The 22,212-nt window shown below is 40.6% G+C and overlaps 1 protein-coding gene across 10 annotated transcripts in view; it reads right to left on the minus strand.

Moving 5' to 3' along the window:
* LOC122795548 (muscular LMNA interacting protein) overlaps positions 1–22,212 on the minus strand; it is a 2,709,240-nt gene that overhangs the window by 128,459 nt on the left and 2,558,569 nt on the right. For all 10 annotated transcript variants that reach the window (XM_044063771.1, XM_044063763.1, XM_044063765.1 and 7 more), the window contains one exon: positions 18,169–18,211. In XM_044063771.1, the coding sequence (XP_043919706.1) occupies positions 18,207–18,211 (5 nt within the window). In that variant the 3' untranslated portion in view covers positions 18,169–18,206. The remainder of the gene's footprint in view (positions 1–18,168; positions 18,212–22,212) is intronic.

Here is a 22,212-nt window from a genome sequence, read left to right on the forward strand (position 1 = left end):
AAGCATGGCAACTATGGCTCCAGTGAGTGTAGACACTGGCCATAGCCAGACAGCTGGCGAGGTCCCACACAAGCAAATTGACAGTAGTGCTTGTACGAGGCCTACTGTCCATCCACCATCTGTTGCAGGTGTCACATCATGGGTCACTCAGCATATGTTTCAGGCCATCATGGAGGCACAGGCACTTTTTGAAGAGAACACTAGATGTATGCTTAGGGTTATGGATGCAGCACAGTCTGAAATCTGTGACTGCTCCACCACATTGGGAAAACTCTGGATTGACTGATTGATGCATTGGACAGAAGGTGGGCTTAGACAGCGTCTTGGTCTGCACATTGTCTGTGCTGGAACATGTGGTTGGAGTTGAGCATCAGACTCTTGGACATAGGTCAGCAATCCCATCTGCTGAGAGTCCCCATGGCCATGCACAATCATGCTTCCATAGTGGCAGTACATCTAGTGCTACATAGAGGAGTGTGCTGTTCACACCATGACATGGTAGGCCACTGGCTCATGGTCCTGGGCATTCCAGTGTGGGCACTGTTCCAGAAAACAGCAATCACTATCAGGTGCTAGCACCATTTCTGGCTAGGGCATGGAGGTGCCACTGCAACTCCTGGCAGAGCCAATTCCTGTGTTTGGGCCCTGAGACAGTGAACTGTCATCTTTGCCATGTATGGCCTAAAGATGTCCAACACACACACACACATGTAGGGCTAGCACTGAGCTTGACTGTGTACACACACACACACACTCACAAACCATTGTCAAATGCAGGTCACCAACAGGCACACATGGCACCTTTCCATGGTCTATCTTACCTGCTTCCCTTCCTGACTCACACACATGCTGTTAAACCTTTGGGTCAGCCTAGGCCTCATGCACCTCCACACAACACCCTGTACAAGTGATGAAACCTGTGCCACATCCCTGTCATCCTTGCCATTGATGCAGGTGAATGAAACTATGTGCCTGATGCACAGGGTGACTATATTAGTTAACATGTACTTGTGTAATGCAGTGTTGTTTTGCCATGCCACATGTAGTGGTTAACGACAGACACTGTATGCTGGCATTTGTCATGAGTATGCCACAGACTTTTGTGTACCTTATTTTGTATGTTACACATTGAGAAGAGTGTCACAGACCTTTTTATATTTCTGTTTCTAGAGTCTGTTGGGATAACCTATGGATACACAGCAGCAATAAAGCAGCACAGGATGGCATGTCAACACAGCACAAATATGTCATCAGCAAGGTACAGCACTATAAGTGCATGGCTCCATAGGTTCATATGTGTATAACAGGCAAACAAGGACAATGGCAGCATTCAGTGTACTTGTGCATCCCTAATCTGTGAACAGGTCTGCTACCCTTGATAAGTGTCGCCAGGGTTTTGGGAACATAGGTTTATAGATTCATAGGTAGGTACTAGGCTATCTGCCCAAAGGCATTTATAAGCCTAGCTGGAATGTGTTGACTTTCGCCGCCCCCTTAGATTAGTTCCCTGTGCCTCTGTCCAGCAGAGCCACTAAAGTGATCCTCAGGGTAAACTTTCTGTTTCCCATCCACTCATCAAGGTTTGTCTTGAAGAGTGTTAGTGAGGAGCTCTGCCTAATGTAGATTGGAATCTTGGTCCAGAGCATAGGAAGTCTCTGGGACAGGAATCTATCCCTCCAGCATGTCCTATTTATTGTTGTGGTGAGGTTTAGATCCCTAGAGCGTGTGGCTCGAGGGGCTATGGTTTTCTTTAAGTGGAGCATGTCTATCAATTCTGGGTTGGACATGGCCTTGTATGTCAGGCAGAGATCACCTCTGAGTAGGCAGTATGCAACCGAGTACAGTTAAAGTTTCTTCAGTCGAGCTGCATAGGGCATTTGTTTGAGGCCATTGATCCTCTTGGTGTGGTACTTCTGTGGTCTTTCCAGCTGTTGCAGGTGTCTTGTAAGGCACATCCCAAATGGGGCGTTGTACTCTATGATGGGTCTGATGAGTGATGCATAGAGGGGCACAATGACCTCTTTTGATCTGGATCCAAACCCTTTTGTGATTGGGTGGGCCACATAGAAGGATTTTCTAACCACTTTGGCAATGTGATTATCAAATGAGAGATTACTATCTACTTGGGTCCATGGAAGCCTTATTACATTTCCGTATTTAGGGGGCTACCCCCTATGTGGTAGTTTGTGGGTACTTTGTTTTTTTGCAAAGGGGATGACTATGCACTTTTTGGCATTTAGCTTGAGGCCATGGTTTTTGACACCAAGTATCTGTCTCAGGGAGAACCTTTTGGAGGATGCCTATGTCAGCTGGAAAGTCAATTATAGCCCCTAGTCGGCAGTCATCTGCGAACTTGGTCAGCCATAGTCCTCCTGTGCTTGCCTGTACCAATGAGAAGTATATGTCGAACAGGAGGGGTTCTAGGACTGAGCCCTGGGGAATGCCACTTGTAACCAGTTTAGAGTCAGACCTAGCTCCCGGAACTCTTACCATGTGGGTTCTGTCCATGAGCCAGTTGGCAACCCATCTTGTAATGTAGGGGTTTATGTTCAGGCTGGTGAGCTTGTCTATAATACCAGAATGGGGAATGGTATTGAAGGCCTTTGTGAGGTCTAGGTAGGCTGTGTGGGACCACTTTTCTCCCATCTATAGCCTTGGTAACTTTCTCAAAGAAGTCCACCAGGTTTAAGAGGCATGATCTGCTCTTAAGAAAGCCAAACTGGGTAGGGTCCAGTGTTTGGAGGTTCCCAATGTCTCTGTTAATGAGATCCATGATGATGCGCTCCATTGCCTTGCAGACCAAGCTAGTCAGACTTATAGGGCAATATTTCCTGGGGTCTGTTGTGGCTCCACCTTTCTGGAGCAGAATAACCATTGATGTGCACCACTCTATGGGCACATCACCTGTGGAGAGGCTGAGTTTGAACATCTACAAGCTGTCCAGATGGAGATGACCCATCTACAAATGCCTTGTGTCCAGTACAGACATTTTCCTGACACCAGCTATGACTGGCATGTTCTGCATCCCATTTTGCAACCTGTGCATGCTGTGTCACAGCAGATGTGTGCTTCACATGCAAGCAGGGCCTATTTCATATAGGGCACACTATCTGTGTTACATACCTGTCTCTCCAGCATATACTATGTATACTGCAGTGATGTTGTAGGCATGCAGAACAGGTGACACGTGTTAGTCCTGTCATGGACATACAGGAGGTACACAGTGGACTCCAACACCTCCCTGTATGGAGCAATACACATCCCCTGCAAAGCATGTAGGAGACAGACTACACATGTACAGTCATGACACGGACTCCATAGGACAGGTTATCTACACTGTGTATTGGTGTACCATGGAACCTGTGTGGCTGCTACAGGTGTACAATATGCCTGTGTAGTTACATAACAAGGGTGCCATTGCACACAATGATATATGTGATGATTGTCACATTCAGAATAGCAGTGACAGCCTGGGATGTACATTCCAAACCTATTAGTATAGGTTGTACAACAGTGAATGCATCCCCACATCTTACCAACCAGTGATAGTCAAAGGCCCACATTACTCTCCGTGTCCATAACCCCATGTGTAATGGGTCAACTGTGTATGGTGTGCAGACACTACATATTTTGCAGGGGTGGATGCTTACCAACATGGGTGACTAGTACAACAGTACAACCCCCCCCCCCAATGTGAGGTCCTCCTTGGTGGGATCTGGCCACAGATCAGTCTCATTAGAACTACCAGCATGTACCCTCCTTGCAGACTATACAGACATACATGTGGGATGGTTGACATAGCATGACTGTACTTCCCCCTTCAGATGGGACAGGCAAGAACGCAGAGCTCTACACCCATGCATTATGTCAGCAGCATTATAATTGCATGAAATCAGATGTACGTGTTGGGGGGACACAGGCTCATCATGGCTCAGCAAACCTGACTGTTGGACAACTGCCATTAGCAGGATGTGCACTAATAGGTAGACAGTACTGTGTGACAGTTGGGGTGATGGTGCCCCCCCAACATGAAAGCACTACCTCCTCAGCTAAAAGGCTCTATATTATATAAACAAAGAAGTAAAATCTCAACTTACATTTCATCTACCCCTATTTCCCAAAACTGCACAACATCAGAAATCAAATTATCAATTTCTTTCCAAGGGAAAGAAATCAATAGCCCAAACATGCACACCACATTACAACAAACACTATAAAAGTGGGGGGGGCTTCAACCCCCACATCCCCCGATATTGGTGGCTGTGCCCCCCATATCCCCTAACTAAATAAACTAAGTTTGAGATTGCACTACAGTCAGGAAAAGGCCAGATTTAACAGAATAGCCAACTGATTCCTTTCCCTTGGAAAGAAATTGATGATTTGGTTGTTTGATGTTGTGCAGCTTTGAGTAATAGGGGTCGATCAAAGGTAAGTCAAGATTTTACTCCTTCGATTATGTAATATAGACCCAGCTAAATGAAGCACAAAGTGTTGTTGTAATGTTGTGCAGACACGGTAAATGACAAAAGTAGCCACCCACAAAGAGCAGAACCACAACGCACAGTTTAGTTACATGTGTGACCTCAAAGGACAGGCCCAGATTTCCGGTGGCCTCATACATCTTGATTTCACATATGATGGGTCTGTACTCATACCTTACCTGTATACCCACACTGTCTGTGTCAACTCTACTCCTTGTCCCCACCACATGTGACACATGACATTCCTACAACCTGTCCCATAACTTCCATATTTATAGAGCAGTTCATAACTGGCCTCTCATTGGAAGAGACACAGCATCTATTGTACATGTTAAAATTCCAGGCTGCATCTCACATGTGATCTGACAAGGATGTCTAACACCACTGGGAAATCCTTGCAGTCATATCAACACTACTGACTGCACACCCGCTGAGTGGACAACGGCAACTGTTATACCCTTGCATAGTGGTGATGCATCCACTTACCAACATAACTATACACCTCTTTGTCTGAGTATCCATATATTTATGCCCATGGGGGCAATCATCATTGAGCTGATCAGCACACATGTATGTGTTCTGCACACAGTTGACTGTACACAGTTTGGATGTGTGACAGGGGAACATGAATGCTACATGTGTTGGACATTTCTGAGGCAGTCACCATGGTCCTGAGTGAGAGTACATCAGGGCCTACAACCTCCTAGATTGAGCCAAGCCATCTTACTATATTACCAACTCAGGCAACATTTACAAAACACCCACTTAGGCATCCATGATACTGTCATTGTAGGGGTCACTAAGTGGCCCACTGCTGGCACACATACACAATGTAGGAACATCTGCCTCCAACAGCTGATCTGTAAGCAGCAGTGCTCAACAGGGTCCAGTCCTGGGTCCTCTACTGCTTAGAACCCATTCAAATACAATGCACCTGACTACTGACTGAGTACTCATAGAGTCTCTGTGATATGTCACTATACTGCAAGAGGGTATTGTGAACACATGCCTGTTGACGTACTAATGGCCATAAACTCCATGCAAATATATATGTAGTGTCATTTCCAACAGTTCGACGTATGTACCGGGTAAATAGCACATCAGTTGCAAAATGTGATGTACATACTCAGGGGTGAATGAACTGGGCACACAGACCTAGCCACACAGGTTTACACCTAATGTGCCTCAGATTACCATGTCTCTACAATGGTATTGCAGGAATCATATGGCATATCTGAGACCACAGTCACATGTAAGTGACATACTCATAACCTCCAAGTACTCTTCCCTCAGCATGCCAATATCTGGTGCAATGGCCATTTGTTGATGCACCTTTTCAAGCAGTACTGGCAGTTGCACACAACAGAATTGTCCCTTCATGTCTTCAGTATGTGTTCAGTGGGGGTCATCTGCAATGAGTGTCATTGTCACCAGTGGCATATACAGTACTCAGAGGCGATCAGTGCCTTGCATACAGGGCATTGTGTGACCCTACTTGACTACATATGCTGCCTATCTGTAGGAGGCATAAAAGATGGATAATTCACTGTAAGGGCATCATCCTCGTATGTGACATTAGTACTACATGCTTGTGGGACAAATTTGTCTAGCAGACTCAAACACACCTGAGAAACAGTACCCAGCCTAATGGTACACAGAGCACCTCAGTGCACCTTAGCATATGCCATCTGTATAATTGGCTGGCCAATCGACATCTCAACACAAGGCATCTGCCTGTGTCCCTCTTGGACTGGGGCAATACTGTATGTGCTGATCCTGTAACTATGGGTATAAAGATGCCTATAATGGTGAGGGCTGCATAGCCATTATGCTAGTGAAGTTAAAGCATCCTATGATTCCATAACATGATGTAAAATGCTCTAATAGGCTCATACCCAAATATGGCTACAGTGAGGCTCGCACCATGTCCAATCACTGTATACAGGACATGCCAAGGCATACACATAGAGCAAGTTGGCTGTATGTAGATGAGAACACTTACTTATGTAATGGTACACGCTATATATCACAGTACGTAATGCCCACAACACACCTCATGTCTGCTAGTACTATCAGTTCGGGACATATTATGCTTGATGACATTGGCAGGCCTTGCTGTGGTCAGCCATTTTGGAGGACACATCACGCTATAAATAAAATACTGAAAAATCCTACATATTTGTAAGTTACCAAGGTGATCATATTTATGCCATCAGGACATACACAGGAACCAAGTAGCCTGCAGTGAGATTAGAACCCTTACCTATGTAGTCTTATACACTATAGATCACAGTATGTATCACACACACAATGGTCTAAGTTTGATTCTACATTGTCAGCTAGTAGTCTTAAGGTGGATGATATCATCAGGCCTTGCAGAAGAGGGCAGCAGCAAGTTACAGGGTCAAAAAGTGCATAACCATTGCAGGTGGATAGCCCAAGAGGGCATGGCAGTTGTTCTACTAGGGGATACACACACACACACACACACACACACACACACACACACACACACACATGCACCAAGTACTCCAGAGTAAGATTAGACCCCCTATCTATCTAGTCTTATTCACTATAGATCACAGTACTTGGTGCACGTGCCACATGTTGAGTCTGTTGGATATGTGATTACAGGCACAGTAATTGTGTATTACATAAACTAGACTTGTGTTGAATGGCATCTGTGGCCTACAGAATGATATTGCTTCATACTGTCAACTGCATCTACTATCCTAGCAGTAGGATAACTGTTATTATCCTAGCTATGTGTGTACAGTTACCAGTATGGCCATATGTGACTGCTTGCAGTTAGATAGGCAGACCTGTGGGCAGGAACAATGTGCATGCTTTGATAACATTGCACATTACACCACCTGCTCACCTGCATCTCTCAACATGGTGACATCCAGCAGACACAGGGGTCTAGATAAGTGGATCATGTACTGTTGCACCCTTAGTTTGGATCCTTTGAACAACAGTATGAAAGTGTGATAGTACAGATTTACTCACCATTACTAGCATATGTAGAACAATACAGACATCCACACACATATTATGTAATTAACAGGGATGTATTTATAAATGTAGCTGTGTGTGTATATGATATGTATATGTGTTATGTAAACATATGGGGAGAGTCAATGCTTCATTGTGATATATATATATATATATATATATATATATATATATATATATAGAGAGAGAGAGAGAGAGAAAGATATATATATATATATATATATTGGCATATATCTATCTGACACTACATAGCAATATATATACTTTGTATGTGAGGGAGAGATAGTGATAGATGGATATGTATACATATACTGTATGTTTGTATGTATAGACATATCTATACATAACAGTTCATTCTGATGAGGGGCCAACAGAATTGCATTCATTTTAACTGTTTGGGCATGCCCAGTGGGACTGTCAGTACTTATAAAGTGAATCCAGGCCACACCTACCTGTACTCCAGTCTGGGATTTGGTGTGTTACAGACCATACCTCTCAATTGTCCAGAGTCTCGCAGAATGCCCTAATCCCCTGAGTTTTTGGCTCATAATTTTGGTCTGTTCCTCATACAATTTGTGGTTTTCTGGCAAATCACTTGGATGACCTGAGGATTGAAGTGACTAAATAATGACATATATTTGAGTTTCTGACTTCAAAGCCATCAGAAAAATGTCTGCCGAAACAAACCCTGTTATTCTATCAACTTTTTAAGTTTATGAGAGCAGTATTTAAAATATACCCACATTTTCAGGCCTTTGTCCCCCATTTTGTCAGGCTTTTTCCAGATTTCTTGCACTAAGAGGTTGAGAGGTATGTCACAGACATTGACATATGTCCCTGTTTCTGCAGTGCCGCACTTCACTCAAAATATCCAAGGCATTCCCCAGCTGTCTGCTGTACTTAATATGTGACTGAGGTTCATAACGTTACACCACACACAGAATGACAGTATGTGTAAACACTGACATAATAATACCTCACGTGCAAAGATGTGAACACTCCCAGATTAGAACCAGCAACACCATTACCCATGCTAACTTCCCTAATCCTCTGAGCCACATAGGGAGGAGTCATCTGTCACACATTCAACAGCATAAATAAGTACGTTGTTATTTCTGCTTTATGTGGGACATACAATGTGTGTTAGAGTAGTATGTTACAGCCATGAGATTGCCTCGTCTGCTGATATACCATTGCCAACTTACTGTAAAAGCAGTTATATGGGAACACTGCTGTGTTGGGGTGAGGAAACAACAGCACATGATCTACTGGGATAGACAGTAGTCCAGATATCATGTGTCCCTACTGTTTAACATCTTCATTGACTGATGTAGTGAATATTCCAACCATGAGGCCTAGTGATCATTCGGGGGCAGATACTATTGGACTGGGTATCTGTATTCACATGTGGATATTACAGCTGTCCAAATAGCCCACTATATTTCCTTGCATAAATGCATCAGATCCATACACACAATACCATAGTATATTAATCCTGACAAGTAGTGTGTAGGTTAGAGACATACCTTGTGAATGGACCAGTTGACAGAACTGTAGTTCAGGGCTGACTCAGTGTGATGCAAGCAGCACACGGCCAATACATGGATAGGTACAAGTTGTGTAGGTTGCCTGGCATCAACGGTTTTAATATATGTATATGTATATGAATAGGAGTAAGATGCCAGTCCATAGGGCCATAGGTTGTCAGTGAATGCGTTATGCATTGCTCTTAGTCAAAGACAGAGGGTACTGGGCAAACCTATGTCTGCCTACAGGGACATCATTGGGGGTTCCTCCTGCAAGTCCTCCTGTGAGTGTGGCTGTGATGACCTAGGCACTGATGGGGGGCTGTGTATCCCTTTTTTTTGCTGATCCTGCTGCAGCTGTTTCCAAATAATCATATTGTGTAGCATGGCACATACTGTGAATATCTGTGCACATGTAGCTGGAGTGTACTTTAGGGCTCCACCAGATATATCAAGGCACTGCAACTGTGATTTCAGAAGCTGAAACACATGCTCTATGATGTTCCTAGTTTATGTGTACCCATACCTCTCAACCTCTTAATGCAAAATAAGTCTAGACAAAGCTTGACAACATGTGGGTACAAATAGGGACATATTTTAAATATTGCTCTTATAAACTTAGAAAGTTGCTAGACTAACAGGATTTGTTTTAATATACATTTTCTGAATGATTTGCAGTCTGAAACTCAAATGTATGTCCTCATTTAGTGACTACAATCCTGAGAGCATCCCAGTGATTTGCCAGGAAAAAAGAGGAGCAGGCCAAAATATGAGCCCAAAATCTGGACATTCTACGAAAATCTGTACAGTCGAGAGGTATGTGTGTGCCTCATTATGGAATTCTTCAGTGGGTGTGTGTGCATTTTTGATGGGTGTCATCATCCATGGTTCCAGTGCATAGCCAGTATCCCTCAGTAAATGACCAGGTGGGATGTCCCCCCTGGCCAACATCTGGTACAGCTGTAATGCCTGCCAGATATGGGAGTCATGATAACTGTCAGGATTGCCAGCACACACATTCATGATAATGTCCAGGGCATTGCACATGACCTGGCAGTAGATGGAGTGGTACTCCTTGTGGTTGACACAGATTCTACCCTCCTCACAAGGTGGTGCCCTGATGTGTACATGAGTGCAGTCTATGGCAGCCAGTACCTCAGGGTAGTGTGCTACACAGTAGAAGTGTTGCATATTGCTATCCCTTGCCTCAGGGATGAGGAGAAAAGAAATGTGCTCACTGGCATGTGGTAGCATGGCATCCAGGAACTGGTGAAGTACCCTGGATGCTGATGCATGTGAGACCCTCATCATGTCTACAGTTGGTCTTTGGTAGGTACCTGTAGCTAGTATCCTAAGGCTACACATACTTTTGTTTCCACTGGGATGGGTTCCCCTCTGTTGGCTCTTGGTCTGAGTTGATGGCGACAGAGATCAGTGAGTTCTTGTTGTATGTCCCTGTCCACCCTGTAGCACTCTAGAATCTCCAGCTCATGTATCCCCTAGAAGGTTACCCTGGGCCTGAACACTAATCTCCTTTTCTATCTAGTCCTATTGTCAGCAGCAGCAGCATTGACTTCAGCATCTAGCACATACAGATGTAGCAGACCTGCAGCAGTCTCTAGCATTCTTTCAGTTAAAATGTCCAAGTCTGTACTCCAGTGGTGCAGAGTATGTGGAAGAATCAGATTATAGGGAGTATGCATACTTTATAGTGGTCTTCTGTAGGTGCTGACTCTGTGATTGGCTACCAATGATAAATTGCACCTGTCTAGTATATCATTAATGTCATTTAATGGCCCTAGTTTAAGTTAAACAGGAGGCAAAACTAATTAATGTCATTGGCTTTTAGATACACTCAGCACTGCATTGCACCACTCAAATGCACACCCCGTAGGTAAACAAAGTTTAGCACATAGTACTTACCTCCCCATATTTACATGCTCAGCATAGCAATGCTCTATGCAAACATGCAGAAACACACTCCCCTTAGCTAAACAAAGTTTAGAAGTGAGTGCACATGCTCCCCTGAAAGGGCACACTCAGCATGGTGGTGTGCCACACAAACAGGAGCAGATAAGCTGAAATAAGCTTAGAAGTTATTGGACAAACCCTCTCCTGATGCCAACTACCTTCTCTGTAAACACCAACATAGTTCTCTGCCTACCTCATATGCATAGGGATCCGTGCTTACAATCTGGAAACTACACACTTCATAGCCCTAACGCATTAGCAACAGAACCAATGCACCACTGCAGATACTCCACACTCTGTCCAGTAATACATTTCTGTCACATAATATTAATTTTGTTTTTTCCATTTTTTTTGTAAGCATGCTACACAAACATGCCCAGATTATTAAAAAAAATAAATTTAATTTAACTTATTTCCTTTAATTTTTCAGACACACAGAGGATAGTTTCACTCATATCTGTATGTGGTATGCCACTTCTGGCCATCTATCTACATTTTCACAGCCCCTTTTGTCTGTCTACATTCCTGTACATGGATTTTTCCTTGTACACTATGAAAATAATATGTCTTTGGATCAACAACACTTAATACAGTTAGATGGAAAGAATTTTTAGGAAATCTTTTTATGCATTCTAACTGTAATAGATATACTAATAATTGTCTTATATTAAATTGTTTATTTTGGTTATTAAAGGATTATCTTATTGAGAAAAGTCACCAAACAAATGATTCTTACTTCAGTTTGACTATATTAAATACTTTTATAAATTTTATATATAGAAATCCGGCATATAAAGCATGGATGTTCCTTATGTTTCCTATACCATACACTAAAAATAATGTCCCTACTTCAAAGTTAGAAACAATGGTTGCCTTTAAAGAGAAGAATCTGTTGTACTGGTTTCATTTAATAAAAGCCAGAAATCTGCACTCAGTAGATTACATTAGGAATAAATATGAGTTGGATAAAGATATGTGGTTAGATATAGAATCTTGTAGAATAGATATAGAAGGGGACATTGGGTCAATGCAACCAATGTTCAGGGATCATGTCTCAAAATTGATTGAATGTATCATTTTTATTGCAGCAAAATTCCTTGGGACATGGTCCCTTGTCCAAATTGTATAAAGTGGTAAACAGGGAAAGTAAAACAAGTAATGAAACACATCAAAACTATTTTACCCAAATCAATAATAGGCCACCAAGGGAAGAAGACAAAAAATTATTTTTATTGTCGTCTAAACATACTACTTCATCCCTTAGGTGGCATTTGCTTGCATGGACGTATTTACATAGGTCCTTCTTCACCACTCATAAAATGGAATTCATGTGCAAGAAAAAGGAACTTTGTTGAAGATGCAAGAATGAATTTAAGGCAGATGGGCTGTACATGTTCTTTGACTGCACTGTCTTGAATCCTTTTTGGAATAATATTAGTTCTTTTTTACAGGCATTTTTTGGAGATACATTTATTTTATCTAAAACCATTATTTTCTTAATCCCCCTATTGCCCCTTGTGTTAAAAGAATGAAATATAACATACTGTGAACTGTATTAACCATCTCCAGAAAAGTGATCACACAAAACTGGAAAAATGAATTTACTCCCTCATTTAAAGAATTTATAAGTTTAGTAATCGCAGTAACTCATCTAGAAACTCTTACAGTCAGATTGAGAATGAGCAAAATTACCTCTTGCCTCAATGTATGGTCAAAATTTAACGAACTGCTTAACAAGCCAAAATAAAAATGCAGTTCTGGAATTGAACAGACATGCAACAACAAGAAAGACTAGAAGGCTGATGGACACTCTTATGAGTAATTATTTTCTTTGTTTCTGCATTTATAAGATTAGTTTTTTTTCTTACTTTTAAATATGTATGTACATTTCTGATTACAAATGTTGTAGTGATTATGTTTTATAAAAAATTAATAAAAACATTTTCAAAAAAAGTGACTCAGTCTCTTACCATCCCAGTGAAAGGTGTATTACACACTTCAGCTACATTTCTGATGGCTGAAATTTAGTTCAGCATAAAGGAAATGTTGAGAAATCATCAGATATGAATGCTACTACAATGGAATGGAAGCTCTATAAGACTAGCTTATCTGCAAAGATTACTTATTATTATTTTATTTCTTTTTTTACTCATCATGCCATTGTGAGTTTCCATAATACCATGTTTATTAATTTCAACAAATACAGTGATAATTTAAAGCAATGAAAATAAACTCTTAGGACAACCATAGGCACCTGACTCTTCTCATAAGGATTGTTGCTGCAAGAAAAATACAGTCGTGATTTCCGAAAATATTTTAGTGACATAATCAGGAGCAGATTCCAGATAAGCTCTCCAGTTAACTGAGGAAGGGCAAGAAGGAGGTCATACTCCTTATTGAAATATGGATGGGGGGCTTTTATATTTAAAGGATCAGATGGAAACGACAGTATGGGAAAACAACTGGTAAGAATAATTAGTACAGTTATTTGGGCTGTTAGTCTTATAACATCTTAAAGAGTGGTTGTCATTCAAACAGTAAAGCTGAGGAGAGAGTAAACTTGCTAGTAAAAGCCATATTATCTTAGAATAAAAATAGATCAGAGAGTTGTCAGGTTACAAGTCTCATCATTAGGTGTACATGGTTTCCCCTTTTGCACAAACACCTACAAATGCATGCTGTTTTTCAAAATTTGTATTGTGACCTTTCATTCAAAAAGTCGTTAACCATTTGGTTGCATTGCAATAGAATTCAGTCAGTTGGCATGTCACTTCATTTCATAAAATCTTACTGCTTAAGTTTGTTAGTGAACGTTATTCTTTTGTTGACCAGGTGTGTCCCACTAAGCTAGTAGTGATATTTATACTACTAAGAATTAATTTGGTCAGGGCATTGGGGAACTTCTCTAACTCTTTTTTATAGTTGATGTGTGGTCTTTTTCATCCACCTGAACTACCACCACCTAAAGCAGCCAGGGCCTCAGTTTAGTGTCTCATCTACTGCACCACTGACACTGCTGAGTATCAAATTGCAGCCACGAGTGCACTGCCTACTGCTCCACTGGCACTGCTGAGTATCAAATTGTAGTCATGAGTGTGCTGCCTACTGCTCCACTGGCACTGCTGAGTATCAAATTGTAGCCATGAGTGTGCTGCCACACTGACAGTGCTGAGCATTGAATTGTAGCCATGAGTGTGCTACCGACTACACCACTGACACTGCTGAGTATTAAATTGTAGCCACGAGTGTACTACTGATTGCACCACTGACACTGTTGCATATCAAATTGTAGCCATGAGTGTGCTGCCTACTGCAACACTGACAGTGCTGAGCATTGAATTGTAGCCATGAGTGTGCTACCGACTACACCACTGACACTGCTGAGTATCAAATTGTAGCCACGAGTGTACTACTGACTGCACCACTGACACTGTTGCATATCAAATTGTAACCATGAGTGTGCTGCCTACTGCATTACTGGTACTGCTGATTATTGAATTGTAGCCATTAGTGTGGTGTCTACTGCACCACTGATAGTGCTAAGTATCGAAGTGTAGCCATGAGTGTGCTACCGACTCCACCACTGGCACTGCTGAGTATCAAATTGTAGCCACGAGTGTGCTATTGACTGCACCATTGACACTGCTGAGTATCGAATTGTAGCCATGAGTGTGCTACTGACTCCACCACTGGCACTACTGAGTATCAAATTGTGGCCATGAGTGTACTACTGACTGCACCACTGACACTGCTGAGTATCAAATTGTAGCTACGAGTGTGCTGCCTACTGCACCACTGGCACTGCTGATTATCGAATTGTAGCCATAAGTGTGCAGCCTACTGCACCACTGACAGTGCTGAGTATCACATTGTAGCCATGAATGTGCTACTGACTGCACCACTGACACTGCTGAGTATTGAATTGTAGCCATGAGTGTGCTAACGACTCCACCACTGACACTGCTGAGTATCAAATTGTAGCCACGAGTGTTCTACTGACTGCACCACTGACACTGCTGAGTATCAAATTGTAGCCACGAGTGTTCTACTGACTGCACCACTGACACTGCTGAGTATCAAATTGTAGCTACGAGTGTGCTCCCTACTTCACCACTGACACTGCTGAGTATCGAATTGTAGCCAACATACTGATTGCAGTTAATGCATTTTAACTTACTAAGGAAAAAATAGTTATCCTTGTAAAGTTTCTAAAGAATCTAAAGAAATCAATGCAAAAGCAACAGATTATCATGATTCCTAACATTTGTAGTCCACAAGGGCTTGCTGACATGCAAAAACATGTTTTTAGGATATCCATACTAAAACTGCACCAGCAAGTGGGATTAACTTCTCATTATTAGTTTGTAGGATATATGTCTATGTTGCATGTTTTCAGTTAAATGAGTTTGCAGTGAAATGGGTTCAACGGTATGAGTTTCAGTGTTATAAGTTTTCAGCATTATGACATATGCCCTTCCTGATTTAAGTGTGGACCAAATATACTTTAATATATATATATATATATATATATATATATATATATATATATATATATATATATATATATATATAATCACAGTAGAAGATCTTGGGGTACTTATGGTTTCTGCATGGGGGGGATGGTCATTCAAATTCTGCCTAACTCTGTGAACATCCCCTTCCCAGTACAGATAGTTACATCAAAACAGGCTAGTACAGGAATCCCCAGAAAAACTCACAGGAAGCCACTGCACTACAAGCACTGCAATTCTAAAACCCCACTCTTCTAAATGTTCATTCTTGTTCTTTGCCTGTTTATTTTTAACTTTGCTTTTGGTGATGATCATTTCTCCTTACAGATCCCACTTTTAATTACATTAAATATTTTACTATCTTGGTGGAAGTTAAATCTTCAATCAATGGTAGCAGGGATAGGACCCAAAATATTGTGGCCCCATAATAATTACTCTGTACTTATGTTAAACTGGAAGTTCAGCCTGCCTGTCAAACATGTCCACAAAAAGTCACTTTTTGAGGGAAGTGAAGAAAACGTTAACACAACATTTTCAGTTGTCTAGTTTCCTTTATTTCAGAAAATTAAAAGACATGAAATTCAGATACAGTGATAGTGTCATTCTATTTAGGAAACATATGTTTCATATAAGCTATGTGATCTTCATCAGTTCAAAACAATATGCAGCTAATTAAAAATTGAGAACGTATAAACCACAGGATAATTATTTTGAGCTGCAAATAACCTCCATCCATTAGCCCTTTGGCTTTATTGCTTCAGTGGCACTTGTGTGTGTGTGTGTGTGTGTGTGTGTGTGTGTGTGTGTGTGTGTGTGTGTGTGTATGGATAGATAGAGTTTTTTTAATTGGGTACCCTTGATCAAATGATATCAGAATTACATTGGTTAACATGTCCTGTAATCTTCTAACAATTAACCATATTTTACATTGTAACACCTTTATATAAAGAAAATAGCTTTTGTTCCTTTTTCTGCAATCATAGTGTATATCTGACCCATATTTCTTGCTGCTGTAGTACAGTATTCACAGTTTTTACTTTGCAATTTAACTCAATTACTATATAAACTGCCTACATATCCCCATACCTCCCCTTTAACCATATATTTTCCTCTTCCATTTAAAATCTATTTTATATACATCCAGTTTTGCACATATCCATTCTCCAGTCGACTATCCTCTCAAAGTTATCCCTCTTTGCTGCTCACTTTTTACTTCCATACTTACCACATCTTCCTATGTCTTTACTTTTTCCTCCTTTACTTTTCATTTCTCCCATTTATTCCATCATTTCAGTTACTGTCTCCATTTCATGGTCTACCTCCTTCTTCCATTTCTTTATATTTTTTCTTCCTTTCTTCCCTAATATCATTAGCTTGCCAGCTATCAATTTGCATTTTGCTGCAATCCTTTTTTCATACCCAATAATCATAGTTTAAAATCATCTGTCTCCTGCCCTTCTTTAGCACTCCACCCAAATCTTTCTTATAATTTAGTACACTCCCAAAAAGTATGTAAGCAAATTCATCTTTCCTTAAAGGTTGATAGGTGAATTTTAGGCTAAGTGCTGTGAAGGCCATTTTAAGCCTAGCCAATAATCTGTGATCATAATCAAATCCTGTACCTTGTGTCTATGAGGTGAAGACCTTAACAAATCTCCCAAACCATCCCACCCTCTTTACATCTCCAAAACTCTCTCCTTACCCTTTGAAATACTCCAGCTACTCTATCCAACATGTAGACATACTTATGCAAAGATTTGCAAGCAAAGATTTCAAATTTCTAGCTATAGTGACATACCTTGCCAAGGATGTAATCTAACCTGATTCCCCCTCTTCAATCTGAGTTCCCAAAGTCATTTCCCATTGAGTTTTAAGCAGACACTCTTTAACTACCTTTAACAAATCTCTGGTACCATTTCCTTCAAAGCTTCTATTCCATATTTTCTGGATCAATCTGAGGGGAAAGAGAGAAACAATAGCAGAGGGCAGATGCTGTGATAACAGTATTGCTGGAGATATTCAAAAGGAATTAATACAGAGTGGTTTAAACAAGCTCAGAAGATTTTTTAAGACTGATGAAGGGAGGAAGATATGGTGATATGGAAGGAGAGCGTGCTTATGACTGAGGGGCTATTGAGGGATGAGCAGACTAAAATAGTTTATGGAGGTAGAAGACTAAACAAAAAGAAGTGCACAGCTGGTCCCAGATGTTAGTGAACAAAAGGGTTAAGAAGTGGGAAGAAATTCAACAAGCATATCCCTTGATGGGTACATTAAGATGGGATTATGGAGCAGTATTAAATAAGTGGAGAGGGAGAGGTTTGGAGGTGGGGGGGGGGATGCCAATGTGGCACTTGCATATTTTAACAAATTATTTAACCAAGCAGCACTGCTGGGGTATAGCAGATAGAAGGTGTTTGTTCCTAGCAGGCATACCTCAGTAACACATGAATAAAAAAGAACAATATATGCATACAAATTCAACCAACTAAAGAAATAATTAACTGAGAACATTTCCTACCTTTCTGCAAAAATACTTAACTTCATAGAACATTATTGGCAGCCTAGATATAAATATTCTGCTTTTACTGCACAAAGAGACTGCTGCAATATGTTTCCCCTCTTTCCTTATTTTCTGCGTATACACAATGTGGCTATACTCACCTTCTTACAAGTAATGGTACAACTGCATCTGGAGATAATCAGGCTGTTAAGAGAAAGACAGACAGACACATAAACACAGAGGGAAAACTTATCTCATTTAGTTGTAAGACAAATGAAGTGGAACTATTAGATGTAGCATTTAAATTTCATCAAATCAAACACAGAAACATTACTCTTCTGATTCTGGGTTCTAAATCAAAATCTTTACTGTATTTATCCAAACTGAACACCAAGTCATTAATATAATAATTTTTAATACGCACTGTAATTTGCATGAAATATAATGCCACTTTCCAAAGCAGTATTTTTTACTCCTTCTTGTCATGGATTTAATCAAGATATCAGTGAATTAATAGTTTTGTACTACACATCCGCATACTTGCTGTAGCAGATTTGTAATGAAAAGTTTCTCCTTAATGTTAAACTATCAGACACATTTCTTGCATTTCATATATCATCTCCATGATTAACTCCTGCTTTGCAGACACCAGCAATAACCAGTTCCCTCAGTTATTATACTTCTTACATAACAACAAACATATTGAATGTTTTGACAGATGTCATCTTTTTAATTTTATGAGGAAAGAAGCCAGAAAATATATACAGGTGCCCTCTTCTAGATTCTATATCACCACAGGAATGCCGAATGGTATGAATTTGTTTTGTCATTCTGGGAAACCATGTGTTGGCAGGATGAATTTCTTGAAGCAGTAAAAGTTTTCCTGTAGCATATTCCAATTGCCTTGTGCTTTATTGAAAGCTCTCCTATACTAAAGTTGTTGCAATAATGAGTGACTTTTTCTCTACCACCTGTTTACCTGCAGTGCTTAGTAAATCTACTATTCTCTCTGAAACATAGACACAGAATTTATTTTAATTGCTTAGTTTTACTCCATGCTGAGGAAGATGAATTATGTGATTCATATATACATGTAAATGAGTTCCATTGTATCAGTTCTGAAACCTCCTAGATGTTTCTAGATAAAAGAATATCATTCTACTTTTATCACTGATTTTAAAGCACATTTTATCCCAAATGTAGACATGATTAATGACAGACATAAATGCTAGCCAACAGAGCAACAATGGGATAAAATAGTCATTCATTATATATAGCAACTCTGTATGAATTGTTGTCAAGGTATGACTTTGATAACCATAAAGACAAAATGCTCAGAGTCCAGGTATTCACTGCTTCATGCATGCCTCCTACTCGTCTCTGATCTAACCTTACAGAAACAACAGAAATTGCTACTCAAACTGAAGATGGATGCAGACAAATGAGCTGATGAAGCATGCAGATCTTTCATTAGACAACCTGCACCTGGAAAAGTAGCAACTAAACCCATGAAAGGCATCCTCTGCCTGAAAACCAGAGATGTGAAAGTTCTACATAGAGAAGCTCTCAGAATGCAAATGTTACCACTGCAGGTGAAGCAGACACCTACCTAATTCTCTATACTATCTGGCTTTAAAAAAATAACTAATGTCTTTTGGCTTTTCCCAGTTAGGGGTTGTCACAGTGGAACTCAGGTCCACTAATGATTGGCAGTGGATTTTTACGGTGCCGAGGTGCCAGCCCAATGCCCAACCTTCAAAGGAGGCACACCCATTCATGCACGCACCTACCTGCATGTCTTTAAATGTCACTCAATTGCAGGGAAGACATGCAGACTCCACACAGAAGGCACTCCAGCCGAAAATCAAACCTGAGAACCTCTAAATCTGTGAAAAAATTCAATATCATGCAGAAGTGTGTCATTCATACCATAAACTATTGATAGAAAAACAGATATTCAAGAACTTACTGTTTTGCATATGAAAAATCTTGTTGCTGCAGCAAATAAAACTATCTGTACTGTTGAAATAAGGCATAGAATCTCTTAAACTGATTGGAATACTGGATTGTTAAGATCATACCTGAGGATTTTGCATAAAACCACGTACTTCTAATATTCTGCTGTCATACATAGATGATCTTTTTACTTTCATTAAGAGTAGCTTATCTGTACTTGGGCATCTGACAACTCATGCATAGTTAAAGAGAAGTCAGTATCAGCCATGTTTTGTATAGTAAAGACTGTGACTCCATCATGTGGAATGGGCCTTATTCAAGCATTTAATCTATGTATTTCTAGTAATAGGCTCCATTTCCTTTCATTTAAACAGCTGACAGTGTGTATGTTTTCTGATTCTGCCTTTGACTAAATCAACATTTTTTAACATAAAGTTTAAGCATAGAACGACAAGCTACCGCCTCAACAACATTGTTGATGTCACCAGCTCTGATTACACAAAGGAATATGGTAGTTTCAGAATGGGTTACTAGAAACAATAATAACAGTGTTGGCATTGATGGCTACCCCTTTCTATCCTCAAATAAGTTTCCTTACAGATCAGAGGTGCTGCAGTGTTTTTTATTTATTTAATTATTTACTCTTTATTGACTGGGGTAATCCCACTAAGCTAGCCATCTCTTCAGAGGTGACCAAATGTGGTATTTTATACAACTAGGGGAACTTTGGCCAGGAGATTGGGAGGCTTACTCTACTCTTATCTATTTGTAACTGCTAGATGGTGCCAGAAGGCTGCTCCATCAGCAAGGAAGAGGTGTAAGAGAAGCAGTTGCATGGAGGAGGAAATAAAAGCTGTGGAGATGTTGGTGGTAGAAAGTGAGACTTTGAAAAAGAAAAGTTTGATATGATGAATCAACATTCCCTGTCGTGATGATACAAATGAGCAGGGTTTAGTTTTCTCAATGGAAAATTAAATAAGCACGTGCACTGGAGTCATGCAGATAGCAGAACTGGCATCAGAATGGCTGGCTGGTGGATGATGTGTTGAATATAAGTGAGCAGGATGAGGCAGGTGACAGATTTGCTTTTTCATGGGGTGCGAGTGCAGATAGCTTTTTCAGAAATTCTGAGGATGGTACAGTGGAGAAGGAACCAAGTGGTGAGGCAGCAGAAAATACAGTAGTTAAAATTTTTGCAACAGTGTCAGAAGGTAAAAGACAAAAGCATCGGCAAACTAAGAAGTCTGGTTTTGTGGAAGCACAGAGTGTAGCAGTCAAAACCTGTGCAGCAGTGAGAGCAGGTAAGAAAGGAAAGCAGCAGCAAACTGTAAGTAAGACTGTTTTTAAAGGAAGAGAAGGTCAGCTGTGAGAATAAAAATAAAAAGAGACTGAGATAAATATTTTGCATGAGCCAATTTGCTAACTCTTCTGGGAGTTAAATCTCAAAAAATACTGTCTTTTATACATACAGGGACAGAGACTTTTTGTGACTTAACAGTTGAATCTGAGGGACCAATTATGACATTTCTAGAATTGTGTAATAAAAATAAGGACAGTTTTCAATGGAACAATTATTTCTTTTCTGGTAGAACTTAAATGTTAAGGAACTGATAAATGAGGTTTGGTAACAAACCAATTTGTCCAGCGACATATTCAGATGGGGGTTAGGTAAATATATTAGTGGGAGTTAAGAGTGTAGGGGGATGAAATGGTTAAATGGGAATGAGGGATGATTGGGAGGAAATGAGCTAAGGGTAGGGAGCGGCTTAAGGGGGTTATGCAAGTGTAACTGAGTAAGTAATCATTTTGTTGTGAGCTTGCTATAACAGGTTGTACATCCAAGACGGCCTGGAGGTATCTTGGACAGCTGGTAGACCTTGGGGAATGGTGAGTTTGTATTTATTTATTTATTTTGGAGGGTGGGGGTTGGTGGTATAATGGTGTTGAGCTGTGGGTGTCCTTTGTCTTACAGCAGATTAGCTGGCTATGGCTCTTTAAATCGAATGTGCTGTTGTGGGTGCAAGAGGCTGTCTGTGGCCTTATTCATTGTGTTTTCCCTCATAAAGAGAAGAGTTACTGTTAGAATAGGAAGGATTGATTATTGAGGAAGTTCTGCTGGTTTGCAGGTGATGTTTGTTTTCGTGTTGAGGGAAGTGGTCACAGCTGGTGTATTTGGTTGCAACTTGGTGCTGAGTCTTGTATGTCCTAAGGGTACAGGTTGCTTGGAATTCATTGATGGGACAGCAGTT

This window comes from Protopterus annectens, chromosome 2.part2 (genome assembly GCF_019279795.1).
Source record: "Protopterus annectens isolate FY-2018-M chromosome 2.part2, PAN1.0, whole genome shotgun sequence".
Classification (NCBI taxonomy): Eukaryota; Metazoa; Chordata; order Ceratodontiformes; family Protopteridae; genus Protopterus; species Protopterus annectens.